Source organism: Arvicanthis niloticus, chromosome 22, assembly GCF_011762505.2.
Source record: "Arvicanthis niloticus isolate mArvNil1 chromosome 22, mArvNil1.pat.X, whole genome shotgun sequence".
Taxonomy (NCBI): domain Eukaryota; kingdom Metazoa; phylum Chordata; class Mammalia; order Rodentia; family Muridae; genus Arvicanthis; species Arvicanthis niloticus.
The window spans coordinates 39,565,826-39,579,034 of NC_133429.1; the positions used below are offsets into that span (position 1 = coordinate 39,565,826).

General features: G+C 42.8%; 1 protein-coding gene across 1 annotated transcript in view; it reads right to left on the bottom strand.

The window, feature by feature from the left end:
- Positions 1 to 13,209, bottom strand: part of Nup107 (nucleoporin 107) — a 43,357-nt gene that overhangs the window by 23,182 nt on the left and 6,966 nt on the right. The window contains exons 6-14 of the mRNA XM_076920310.1: positions 11,116 to 11,219; positions 8,447 to 8,574; positions 7,798 to 7,846; positions 4,469 to 4,540; positions 4,005 to 4,093; positions 3,186 to 3,264; positions 1,850 to 1,963; positions 601 to 691; positions 415 to 491 (exon numbers count right to left, since the gene is read on the bottom strand). Of these exons, the coding sequence (XP_076776425.1) occupies positions 415 to 491; positions 601 to 691; positions 1,850 to 1,963; positions 3,186 to 3,264; positions 4,005 to 4,093; positions 4,469 to 4,540; positions 7,798 to 7,846; positions 8,447 to 8,574; positions 11,116 to 11,219 (803 nt within the window). The remainder of the gene's footprint in view (positions 1 to 414; positions 492 to 600; positions 692 to 1,849; positions 1,964 to 3,185; positions 3,265 to 4,004; positions 4,094 to 4,468; positions 4,541 to 7,797; positions 7,847 to 8,446; positions 8,575 to 11,115; positions 11,220 to 13,209) is intronic.

Here is a 13,209-nt window from a genome sequence, read left to right on the forward strand (position 1 = left end):
TCCTGTATTCTGTGGTGGCTTTAGGAATGTGTTCCTCATGTCACACAGGACTGGTTCTTCCCTCATGAGCTTTCTCTCCAGCCTCACAGACCTCCCGCAGCTCAAGCTTCCTGACCTAGGGATGCACCTTTAACCCCGAGTCTTCATTCTCAACATCCCACATCTACTAAGCTTGAAAGAGTTAAGTGTGACGTTGCCTGAGAAGCCAGCATGCTTCGTCCACGGTGCTTTGGCCTCACAATCACATTAACTCTTAGTACCGAGCGTCTGCAATTCTGCTACGTCATCAGACCGACTCCTAGCTTGACTACAGCCTCTCTAAATGCTACACTGAACGTTCAGAGCTCCTCAGCGCACTGTCACCTAATTAAACAGGATGGAGAATAAGTCTTAGTGAGGGTTTCATTATCTTACATCTTCAGCCATTCTCCAGCAACTAATCTTCCAGATCCGTCTATATGGATTGCCTTCCACAGGTTCTAGCTCTGTCCCTACAGAACAGAAAAGGGAAAGCCGCCATTTAAAATGAAGCATCTCAGTCACTCCTAGAAGGAAACTAACACTGGCATACAGAGCTAACTACCTCCACAGCCAACATACCTCCATTAACATTAGGGTCATGGTACAGTTTCCAGCCTTCCAGGGTTGCAGCTCGCCATGCTTGCCCACACCGTTTACAGAGCCGTTGTGCCTTCAGAAACCAGAAGGAACAGTTAGTGACATCATTGGTGCAGACCTGAAAAGCACTGTGCTGTCGTAAAGCAAACCCAGTATGACAAGACTAGCTACCAAGTGGCACCACAGTGGGATGACAGTGCACAGGGGATGACAGAGGCACCTGGCAATGGCATCCCACTTTACCCACAAATGTGTGGCTGAGCCTGGTCCCTTTCTGTTTTGTCAGGGCTGGGGATCAAAGCTGGGCTCCACACATGTGAGGCAAGCATCTGCCAACTAAGCTCTATCCCGAGCACCATCTTATTCTAACAATCCCTCTTCCTTCAAGTTAGGCTCACTAACAGGGCACTATGGCACTCGCTCACTAGCGTGACATTTTACTAAAAATAAATAGATTGGGTGGACCATTATTTATGGAATAAAAAGCTATTACAAAAAAATCTCTGTAAATCAGGCTATGGTAGTGACACATGCCTTTAATATCAGCACTCAAGAGACAGAGGGGCCAGCCTAGGCTACAGAATGAGTTCCAGAACAGCCAGGATTACACAGAGAAACCCTGTCTTGAAAAACCAAACCAACCAACCAAACAAAACAAAAAACAAACAAAAACCCCACCTCTATAATGAGATCTATCACTCATTCAATCCATTGACATTTCCTTAAATTCAGCTGCCAGGAAAACGGGACAGGGAACATGGTCTTAAGTGTGTAAGGAGCATCACCCGGTGTCACACTGTCACACTTAAGCACGAGAAGGAAGGGAACATGGTCTTAAGTGTGTAAGGAGCATCACCCGGTGTCACACTTAAACATGAGAAGGGAGGCAACGTGGTCTTAAGTGTGTAAGGAGCATCACCCGGTGTCACACTGTCACACTTAAGCACGAGAAGGAAGGGAACACAGTCTTAAGTGTGTAAGGAGCATCACCCAGTGTCACGCTTAAGCACAAGAAGGAAGGGAGGCTGTGACTGGAACAAGGCAAAGTCTGGGCTGCTGAAGAATTTGCCAAGAGCTCTGGAAACCAGAGGGCACTGCTCGGAAGTCACAGCCGTGTGTGAGAGCAGAGCAGGACACTGGAGGGACCACAGCGCTGAAGAAGCACAGCCGGCCACCAAGACTCTTCAAGCCTGTGGCACTGGAACCTCATCAGCAGGGTCGCGTCCCTCACCTCTTCTGTCATCCCGGCCCGGATGAGAGTGAAGAGGTACTTCAGCAGCCGGAGCTCATCTTCTCTGTCCAGGTCATCAAGTGGCATTCTCTGTCTAATGGGGGCGTCTGGGTCCTACACCAACAGTACATATTCAGATCATACATTCATTGAACAATTTGCTTAGTCATTATTTTCTACCTTAGTGGGTCACGGTGCTAGGGATCCAGTCGGCACAGCTCTACTGCTGAGATCATAAGCTACACCGCTGGCCCTACATGTTCCTACACACATCATAGAACCATGTGACATGACGAACCTATGGTATGTACATACAGAAGTAAATGACTTTAAAATCTAGTTGATAAAGAGAATGAAGGGTTTCTAATGGGCCCATTTGTCTGCTGATCCCCCACCTCAAATAGATTTTGTTGGCACAATACAGTATGTGCCTAGTCAGCTGAGCTCAGGATAGCATTACCATAGCCAGCTGGGTCAGGTAACACTGCATTATTTGAGTGCACGTAGAATAGACTTAGAAAATGAACAGACACAGACACACACATACACACACACTAAACAAGCAAACAAACAAAACACCAAAAGTGAGTCTGGAGAGATGGCTCTGCAGTTAGCCAGAAGTTCTGTTCTTACAGAAAACCTGAGTTGGGTTCCCAGCACCCAGGATGAGTGGCTCACACTGCCTGTAAGTCCAGGTGGCCCTGTAGCCTCTTCTGGTTTGTGCAGGCACTTGTACTCACAAGTACACATGTCCCCTCACAAGTACACATATGCACAAATAAAAATAAATCACAAAAACCACAAATTACCAAAGAATTTCTAAAACCATTACTCTTACGTAGAACTTTTGTGTGTTTTTGTGTGTTAGTGACAAACAGCACACACAATCACAATGAATTTCAAACAAAATGATTTTGATGTGACTAAAGAAAGGATATCACTTATCTTTAAAGTCAACCCCCATTTCCCAGGGCACTTCCTGTCCCGGCTAGTTTTAAGATAACTGACAAAAGCTCCAGTCACCTGAGAGGAGGGAACCTCAGGGAGGAAAGGTCTCCTAAGATCCAGCTCTGGGCATTTTCTTACTGACTGATGAGGAGGCCGCAGCCCACTGTGGGTGGGGCCACCCCTAGGCTAGAGATCCTGGATTCTGTAAGAAAGCAGTAAACCGTGGGAGCAGGGCAGTAAGCAGCACCCTCCTGCTCTGTATCAGCTCCTGCCTCCAGGTCCTCGAACAGTGATGTGTTAGTGTAAGCTGAATAAACCCTTCCCTCCCTGAGTTGCTTTGGCCATGGTGTCTCATCACGGTAGCAAGTCACCCTAGCTAGGAACTTACCAGTTCAGTGACAAGAGGACGGGTACTTCCTATATAAGACAGTAGCTGCCGTTGCTTTAAGGAATGAAGGGTATTTTCCCTGAAAAAAAGAAATACCAGTTTTCTAAAGGGGTAGTGTGAATACTATTTATTTTCTAGATAACAACAACAAACCAAAAACACACTCCGCAAAAATACCTGTGTGTTTAAAACAAAGAAAACCCCCCAAAACCAACAACAAATATAGAAAAATGCATAAAGTCCTTAACACAGAAAGACAGTGTCTCAGATGAAGGAGGATGAACTCATTTTCATGTTTTGGTGGCCAATCATAAGCCTGCATCTGTGTAAGTGTTTGCCTTTTATTGTGTTATCTATGTAGTCCTGGATGGTCGGGAACTCACTCTGTAGACCAGCTGGCCTGGACCTGAGACTCACTGGCCTCTGCCTCCTGGTTCTGGAACTAAAGGTACGTGCCACTATACCGGTCAGCTCTCATTTGTTTTCAGTATTTAAGAAAAAAGTTAAGCCCAGAAGATGGAGCTGGAGTCCCAGGAGGCTGTAAACCATCCAACATGGGTGCTGAGAACTGAGCTCAGGTGTTCTGCAAGAGCACAGGCGCTCTTAAGCACTGGGCATCTCTCCAGATGCCCACTCACTTCCTCAATAGTGTCTTTTCTTCTTTTTTTTTTTGAGACAGGGTCTCTCTATGTAGCCCTGGCTGGCCTGGAACTCAGATCCATCTGCCTCTGTGTCTCCTGGGATTACACGTGTGCACCACCACCTCCCAGCATAAAAAGTATTCTTAAGATAAAACAATTCAAAGGCTCAGTAACTTACCAATATACTGATTTTGCATAAAACTCAATATTGTCGGAGAAATCTCCAATCTCGTCTTTGGCAGTGCTCTCTAGCCAGTCCACCACCAACTAGGAAAGAGACAGACTAAGAAAGGTCACTTTAACTCTGAAATGCTGTTTTTAGTATCCTTCTACCCTTAACCTGAAGTTTCTGATATCAAATAACCTTCTCCAGCCACGATTTTTACTTTATTAAGATAAACAAACACACAACAGTAAACAGTATTTCCTATAGGACTAATGCTATTTGTAATAATCTATCCTTGGAAACACAAAGGCTCTTATTTAAAAGTTAAAGAACAACGTTCTACATTTCTTTTAATTACAAATAAGAAAAAAATTAAGTAAATGAAAAAGATAATTAAGAAAATATTTTAGGGTAAAAAGTCATTTGCATTTTCTCCATGACTCTTTAAAGAAAGAATTTAAGAATTCCGGCCGCACCTGGCTCTGCCGCACCAGTGAGTCCCTCTGAAACAGCGCTTCCACTACTGTCTTCTCGCTGGCATTAATACCCTATGACAGACACAGGAAAGGGAGGAAAGAGAAGAGGACCATCTCAGATGACTTCAAAACCAAGGCCAGTTACAAATGAGCACCTGTAACAGTCTGTGTATGATTTACTCTGCTTTACGGGGCCTTCTCTTTTGTTTGTAGACAGTGACTCACCGTGTAGCCCTGGATGGCCTGAAGCCCACAGAGACCTGCTGGCCTCTGTCTCCCAACTCCTATATTAAAGGTATGTATCACCATGCCTGGCTGTATATGTACTCTTTTTGTTTGTTGTTGTTTTTTTTGTTTTTTGTTTTTTCGAGACAGGGTTTCTCTGTGTAGCCCTGGCTGTCCTAGAACTCACTCTGTAGACCAGGCTGGCCTCGAACTCAGAAATCCGCCTGCCTCTGCCTCCCAAGTGCTGGGATTAAAGGTGTGTGCCACCACTCCCCCGGCCTGTATATGTATTCTTAAAAAAATTATTTATACAGGCTGGAGAGATGGCTCAGTGGTTAAGAGTACTAACAGCACTTACAGCAGACCCAGGTCCAAACCCCAGCATCTACATGGAAGCTCACAACTGCCTGTAACTCCAAGATCTGACATCCCACACAGACATATGTGAAGGCAAAATATCAATGCACATTAAAAAAACAACATGAACCAAAAAACACACAAGGCACAAAACAAAGAAACAAACAAACAAACAACAAAAAAAACAAAAACAAAAACAAAAATCAAGACTAAAAATGATTTCTGAAGCCAGGTATGTAATGGTGGTACACTTCCATTATAACATTTGTGGAGCAGATTGAGGCCAGCCTAGTCTACAGATCAGGACAGCCAGGGCTACACAGAGAAATCCTGTATGTAAAACCTAAATAAGTAAATAAAATGTAAAGTACACACTGTTTACTTTTTGCCCGACAGTTTAGTGTATTATACTTAGATCTTTATGCTTGTGTCTGTGAGCTGGCACACAGCTTAGTGTCACACAGTGTTAACCTGACATGAGCAAACCCGAGTCTACCCCCAGCACTGCATGAAAATAACATCTCCCATTTCCACAGATATAAGGGAAATGCAGGCACACACACGGAGAGAAGGAAAAGACTGCTGGTTATGGTTTGGTGGTGTATGCCTATGAACTCAGCAGCAGGAAGGTTGACACAGTAGGGGTACCAAGAATTCCAGCCACCCAGGCTTATGAGGCAAGACCTATCCTCAAACAAACTAACAAACATAGCGCCATCTCCAAATTACAAGAGTTGTCGTAGTCATGTTACCATGTCAGAAATGAGTATTTCAGAACTTACTTTAAAACAGCAGAAGCTAATAGACAATAAAACCCTAAGTGCTCTCCAAGGTGTCTGAGACTGACTTTAAAGCTAGGTCACAGGTACACACTGTAATCCCAGTATTTAAGAGGCCGAGGCAGGAGGATTAGATTATGAAGTCAGCCTAGCCTACACAGTAACACCTGGCTAAAAATGAAAGCAGAGGCTGGAGACACGGCTCAGCAATTAGGAGCACATGTTGCTCTCGCAGAGGACCAGGGTTCGATTCCCGGCATTCTTATGAGGCTCATAACCTAACTTCAGTTCCTGGGGATCCAGGATGCTCTTGTGACCTCAGCAAGCACCAGACACACATGTGGTACAGAGACATACACATAGGCCAACACATAGGTCTCAAAAAAAGTTTTTTTACTTACAAGAAAAATATGAGACCAGTGTAACAGAATACTTGATTAACTCTCTAGTAATACTATACCTTATGAGAGGGACACATGCCTTAATATCTAGAATACTGGGTCTGGAGAGAGGACTGGCTCAGCAGTGAAGGTCACTGGCTGCTCTTCTAAAGGACATGAGTTTGATTTCCATCATCCACCCCCACAGGGGCTAAGTGTCCACTGGAACTCCAGTTCCAGGGAATTCTCAGGTACACACGTGCTACACAGACATACATGCTGGTAAAACACCTCCATAAAATGATAAAATAATTTAAGCAATTTGGAGCTGTGCCTACACTAGACCTTACCTCAGAAACTAAAACCAAAAGCAGAGAGTGGTTAGGGGTGGATCTCTGGGGTAGGAGAGAAAAGCCAGCAGCAGCAACGACAAGCCTGATCCTCGAAGGCATTGCTTTCACAGACATTTTTGCTCATCCTTCAGTGAACAAGCTAATCTGCATTCTTCAACAAAAAACATACACCAAAAAAATACTTTTTCTGAACTTGTTCTGAAGAACTTGCGCAATCCTATACATGAAGATTATATGAAATCAACCACAAACCTTAAAGTCCTAAATAGTGTGCCTAATAAAATCTAGAGGTACATACAGGGATGCCACATGACCCATCTTAACAGAAATCATGCAGTATTAGAAAAGATACTGTTACAATCTATTATGACAATAAACTACAGAAAGTCAAGAGAAGCTAAAAGAAACAGAAACCAAAAGACCCCTGCCTGTTTCCAGTCCCCTTCCACCTGTCAGCAAACAAACATTTCTTTCTTACCAGTGGCCAAGGATTTATATGAAATGACACAGTTGCCACCAAAATAGAGAAGTAAAATAATCTATGACAGTTAATTATATTAACTGCAATTATATCTTCATATAAACATAAAAATAAGGTTAGGGGGATAGGAAAAAAGATAACCGCATATATAAAATTACTATTGCTGACATACAGATTTATTACTAACGAATTTTTAAAAAGCAAAACAAAAACTATGTGCTGGGATGCAGCGCGGCTGGCAGAGTTGCCTGACATCCATGAGGCCTGGGTGCCTCATGCTCCATCATCATCCTGGCAGTTCTGACCCGACAAACTGGTCTAGGCCAGTTTATACTTCAGAAGTCTGTCTCAAAAATGCTCAATAGTAAATAAATTAATAAAAACAATACAAGGCTGTGTGGTGTGGTGGTGTACACCCATAGGGGAGACAGAAGGGTGGTGACTTTTGAGTCCATCTGGACTACAAAAACGGAAAACAAAATAGAACAAATTATTCAAGAGCAGTCTGATTATGTGTGTATGTATAGAATGCACAGAAAACATCTGATAGGGTGCAAAACCAAGTTATTATGTCAAATAATTAGAGGGACAGGAAGAACATTTACCCATAAATATAAATATCTGATTACTTTGAGCATCATTTCTTTATCTGTAAATCTTTTTAATGGGGAAATGCAAATGGAGGGTTGAAAAATCAAATCTCTAAACTGTAGTGGGAAAAAACCTGTGATGGAAAAATTAATAGAAAACTTACAGCAATTGCAAACATATTTTCCTCTTCCAATGAAGACTGTATTCTGTCTCTGGGAAAATACAAAATGAAACAGCTTTACTTTACACAAATGCAAGAATCCACTTTTAACCTGTTCCACACTCTACTAGGCAGGAACCAATGAGGTACAGTGAACTCTATCATCACATTTAATGTAGCAGGCAAGCAGTAACTACATGATTACTCTAGTACCGACACCTGAACACAACAGGCAACCACTACCGTAACCTTAATGGCATCCAAGGGCACACACGTTTTTCATATGGCATAATTAATCATGATTTTCTTTCAGTATTGCATAATTAAACCCAAACCCACCAGATCTCTTTTCTTTCCTTACTTTCTGCGGCCCAGGCTCGCCTCAAACTTTCAGGCTCAGCCTCCTGGGATGGCAGGGGTATTGTACTTTGTCTGGCTACAGACTGATAAATTTGTAGCTACCAGCTTTATGACTTGATGGCCCCTCTTCATAACTTAATCCCATACCTGAAGTATTAGAAATGATAAATCCCAAGATTAGCAAAACCTATCCTAAGCCTACCCCTCACTAACATTGAATTAATTTGCCTAACTGGCTTGTTAGCTTCTGTTCCTCTCACTTCTGAGTTGTGTGAGTTCTACACAATGTTACCTATACAAAGAGGCGAGCAGCCTCCACGTGACCATCTCCTGCTGAAGCAGCCAGAGCATGCTGGCCGTCTTGGAAAACTTCTGCAGTCCAGGCGTCGCTCGGCTCACTATTTTACTCAGGATATTCACCTACATGAAAAATACAGACGTAAAGAGGCTGAGTTATTAGTATCTCTGCAGTGAGTACAGAGTGCCAACAAGAATCTGGTACAGTATAGATACACACGCATATACATTTTCCCGACTAGCTATGGTTTATAATAGAATGCAGTGTAACATCCTTACAAGAAATGATGCTAATTTGAGCAAGACATATTTATGTGAATATACATAGAAGCTTAATACACTTTAATCTTCAGACTCAATAACACTATCCACAGGTATATATGATTTTCTCCCCACATATCTTCCCAGAGGGTAAGTTAAATTTACCTTACAAAATTGTATAAACCAATAACAATAACTATCTTAAAATTGTGTCTAGAAAATTTATAATATGACAAACCAAGAAAATCAAATTCTTAAAGATTGGTACCAAAACACATTATTTCTAAACAAAATGTCAACAAAGTTCTTCCTTTCTCTAATTTAGTGATCTAGAACTCTTTTGGGGACTGATCACTAAATTTTGGGCACATAAGAATCTAATGAAAATGCTGGGCAGTGGTGGCTCACGCCTTTAATCCCAACACTTGAGAGGCAAAGGCAGGTGGATTTCTCGAGGTCAGCCTGGTCTACAGAGTGAGTTCCAGGATGGCCAGGACTACACAGAGAAACCCTGTCTTGAAAAACAAAAAACAAAAAACAAAAAACAAAACAAAACAAACAAACAAAAAAGAATCTAATGAAAACTACTCAAATATTTTCCTTGAAACACATACAAAATTGTTTAACAGGAGGCTTAGGCCTGGAGGCAAAGGAAGTCTGTTAGAGGCCCTGAGTAGCACACCTAAGGGGACCGAGACACTGTCATCCTCACTAGAATACAAGACTCACACTCACTACCCACAACAGACAAGCTCTGTCTGAAGACTAGTGCTTAGGAACAGCGACATCTGTACGTCAATCACTTATGGAATCCTCAATTGAGGGCTGATGAGATGGTCCAGTGGGAAACACGCTTTATGTCAAGCCTGTGGACCTGATCCGCAGTGAAGGGAGAGCTGACTCCCACAAGTTGTCGTCTAATCTCCACAAACACCCCCTTTCATACACTAAAAAAATGTTTAAAACTATAAAATGTTAGAAGCTGGAGAGGTGGCTCAGTGGTTCTTCCACAGGATCTGGGTTCGATTCCCAGCACCCACAGAGCAGTTCATAACTGCCTGTACTTCAGTTCCAGAAGAACTGACACTTTTTTTTAAGGCTTATTTTTAAATTAATTACATGTTTGTGCATGTCTGTGTTGAGAAATGTTCGCAGGGATGGAGTTGCACACAGATGCTAGAGGAGCTGGGTCCCACTGGCTCTCAAGTTTCAGGTGATTGAGCACTACTCAGTATGGATGCTGGGAGCCTGTCATTCTTCTACAACACAGACAAGTGCATGGAAACCAATAAAAACAAACAAATAAAACAAACAAACCGAAAACTATTAAGTACTAAAAGATACAATGCCACCAATGGTGTACACCTTTAATCCCAGTGCTGAGGAGGCAGAAGCAGGCAGATCTCTGTAAGTTTGAGGCCAATCTGGTCTACAAAGCGAGTCCAGGACAGCCAGGGATCTGTTACACAAAGTAGCCCTGTCTTGAAAAACAAAAGCAATAGAGAAAACTATATATTTGTGTGTGTGTGCACGCGTGTGTATGTATGTATGTGTGTATGTATGTATGTGTATTCATTCTTTTGAGATACATGTATGTGTTGTGTATTTGCACATCTGTGAGGGTGTGTAAAAAGTGTGTGCATGCATGTGGACGTCAGAGGTCTCCACTGCATTTATTTATTGAGACTGTGTCTCAGAGTATAGTCCCAACTGGCCTTGAGCTCACAGAGATCAGCTTGCCTCTACCTCCCAAGTGCAGGAATTAAAGGCATGCACCATTAGACCCAGTTTGCCACCAATGGTTTTTGAGAGTGTCTTTCCTGAACCTGGAGCTCACTGATAGACTAGGCTGGCCAGCCAATAAGCAATCCACCTGCCTCTATCTACCCTGACATCCTCTCAACACTATTCCTCCCCAAACCCCTCCACCCCTCACCCTTGCCATGTACTAAACTCAGGCCCTCAGACTCGTTTGGCAAACACTTTCCAAGACAACTTTCTGCTTATTCTCACATGTGAGTGTTTTTTGAAGTTCTGCTCCTTGTTTTATAAACAGCAGTTTCAGGTTCACAGCAAAACTGAATGAAAGCTGGAGAACCAGTATCCTGCTCCCATGTGTGCACGGATGCCCTCCTCACTGTCAGTATCGTGCGATAGGGGTGCCCCTGTTCCTGTCAGTGAACGCCCTCCTGGATCTGTCCTGCTGCGCCCACAGGTATGTGGCCCTGGTGTGCTAGGAATCTGAACTCAAGCCTCCATGTTTGCAGAGTAAGGCCTTTTCTCACTAAGCTGTCTCTCTAGCCTCAGACTTCCTTTCTAAGGAGCAGATTCCTTTATTTCTCCAAAGAGACGAAAAAACTCCAAGCACTTAGGCTGACCAACCATGGGACAGAATTAACTTACCTGACTAGCACAGATATTTTCATACTCTTCTACAAGATCAAAGACAGTGGTTGAAGAGTGCTTCAAGAAAGACTGCAGGAAATCAGAGAACATACTCATGGATGCTAAAACGCAGGGAACAAAGGGAACATAAAGTCAGTAACATACATTAAGAAATTCTTTTCGGTTAAAACTAAAAAGATAACTACAAATCTTTTCCCTCCTTCCACAACTGTCTTTTTAAGAACTAGTGACTTGGGGTTTGGGAGAGAGATGGTTCAGTGGCCAAGAGCACATGATGTTCTTGTAGAGGAGCCAGGTTTGGTCCCAATGCCCACATCACACAGGAGCTCACACCTACCCAGTCACTCCAGGTCTAGGAGAGCTGGTGCCTTTTTCTGCACGCCAAGAGCCCCAGGCACTTGTGATGCATATCCATACACTCAGGCAAAGTATTCACACATATACATTTTTTTAAACTTTACAAATTTTGCACTTGGGAGGCAGAGGCAGGCGGATTTCTGAGTTCGAGGCCAGCCTGGTCTACAGAGTGAGTTCCAGGACAGCCAGGACTACACAGAAAAACCCTGTCTCGGAAAAAAACAAAAAAAAAACAAAAACAAAACAAAACAAAAAAAAAAACAAAACAAATTTTTAGTTATGCAGTGGTGACACACATCTTTAATGGCAGCTCCTGGGAGGCAGAGGCAGGCGGATCGCTGAATCAAGGCCAGACTGAACTACAAAGTGAGTTCCAGGACAGCCAGGGCTACACAGAGAAACCCTGTCTCAAAAACAAAGCTAAACAAGAAACAAACAAAATGTTACCCATTTTGCCATGTTCGGTGGCATCAGGTACACAGATCACAGTGTGGTGTTGCTTGCACTAAGAGCCACCCATAGCGCCCGATGTTTGTAAAATGAACTCTAACTTTAGTCAGTGGCCCTCTTGCCCATACTTTGCTCACTGCCGCCGACCATGGCTCTACTGTATGCCTCTGTGAGGGTCATCACATTAGTACTCATTAAAGCCTGAGTGACACAGTCCAGGGTCTCACGGGGCCCAAGCTGGCCTCACACACAGATGAAGATCCTCCTGCCTCCACCTCTGAAATGCTGAGATTACAGGAGTGTGCTATTGTGCAATGGGCCTCAGCATGTTTAAATCACACATACACACTTTTTGAGAGGCTTACTAGATGGCTTTGTCTGGCCTGGAACTTTCTATATCAACTGGTGGCTCTGAGACCTCAACCTCAGAAATCTGCCTCTGCTTCTGCCTGCCGAGTGCTGGGACTGAATGCATGTGCCACCACAGGCAACAGTGATTTATTTTGGTTTTTTTTGTTTGTTTGTTTGTTTTTTTGGTTTTTTTTTTTTTTGGTTTTTTTTGTTTGTTTTTTTGTTTTTTTGTTTTTTTTTTTTTTTTTTTTTTTTTTTGGTTTTTCGAGACAGGGTTTCTCTGTATAGCCCTGGCTATCCTGGAGCTCACTCTGTAGACCAGGCTGGCCTCGAACTCAGAAATCCGCCTGCCTCTGCCTCCCAAGTGCTGGGATTAAAGGCGTGCGCCACCACCGCTAGGCTAGCCGTGACCACTTATTCTTGCTTGTACTTCAAATGCTGAGGTTACTGTGGGCCGCCGCCTTCATCTTGACTTAGCCCTTCTGCCCCGTTCAGCAATGCTGGACCACTTTCATGTGTGGCTTGCCACTGTCTATGTTCACTGGAGAAATGTCCTTTGCTTGTTTTTTATTGAGCTGATGATTTGCTGTTGAATTATAAAAACTGTTCTCTGTATGGTATTTTAAGACATTCTCACTCTATAGCCTAAGATAACCTTTAACTCATAGTGATGCTCCTGCCTCAGCATCCAGATATAAATCTGGATATACGCTGAGATTTATAGGCATGAGCCATACCTAGTTAGGAATTTTTATATATTTTGAATATAAACTCCATATTAGTTGAAAACATTTGCATCAACTGCCTTTTACTCTATTAATTTTATACTAATATACAAATTAAAATTTATATATTCCAGCTTGCATACGTTTAATTTGTTTTACATCTTTATAAAGAACTGAAATTCTTAGAATTTTCTGTATTATCAATTAC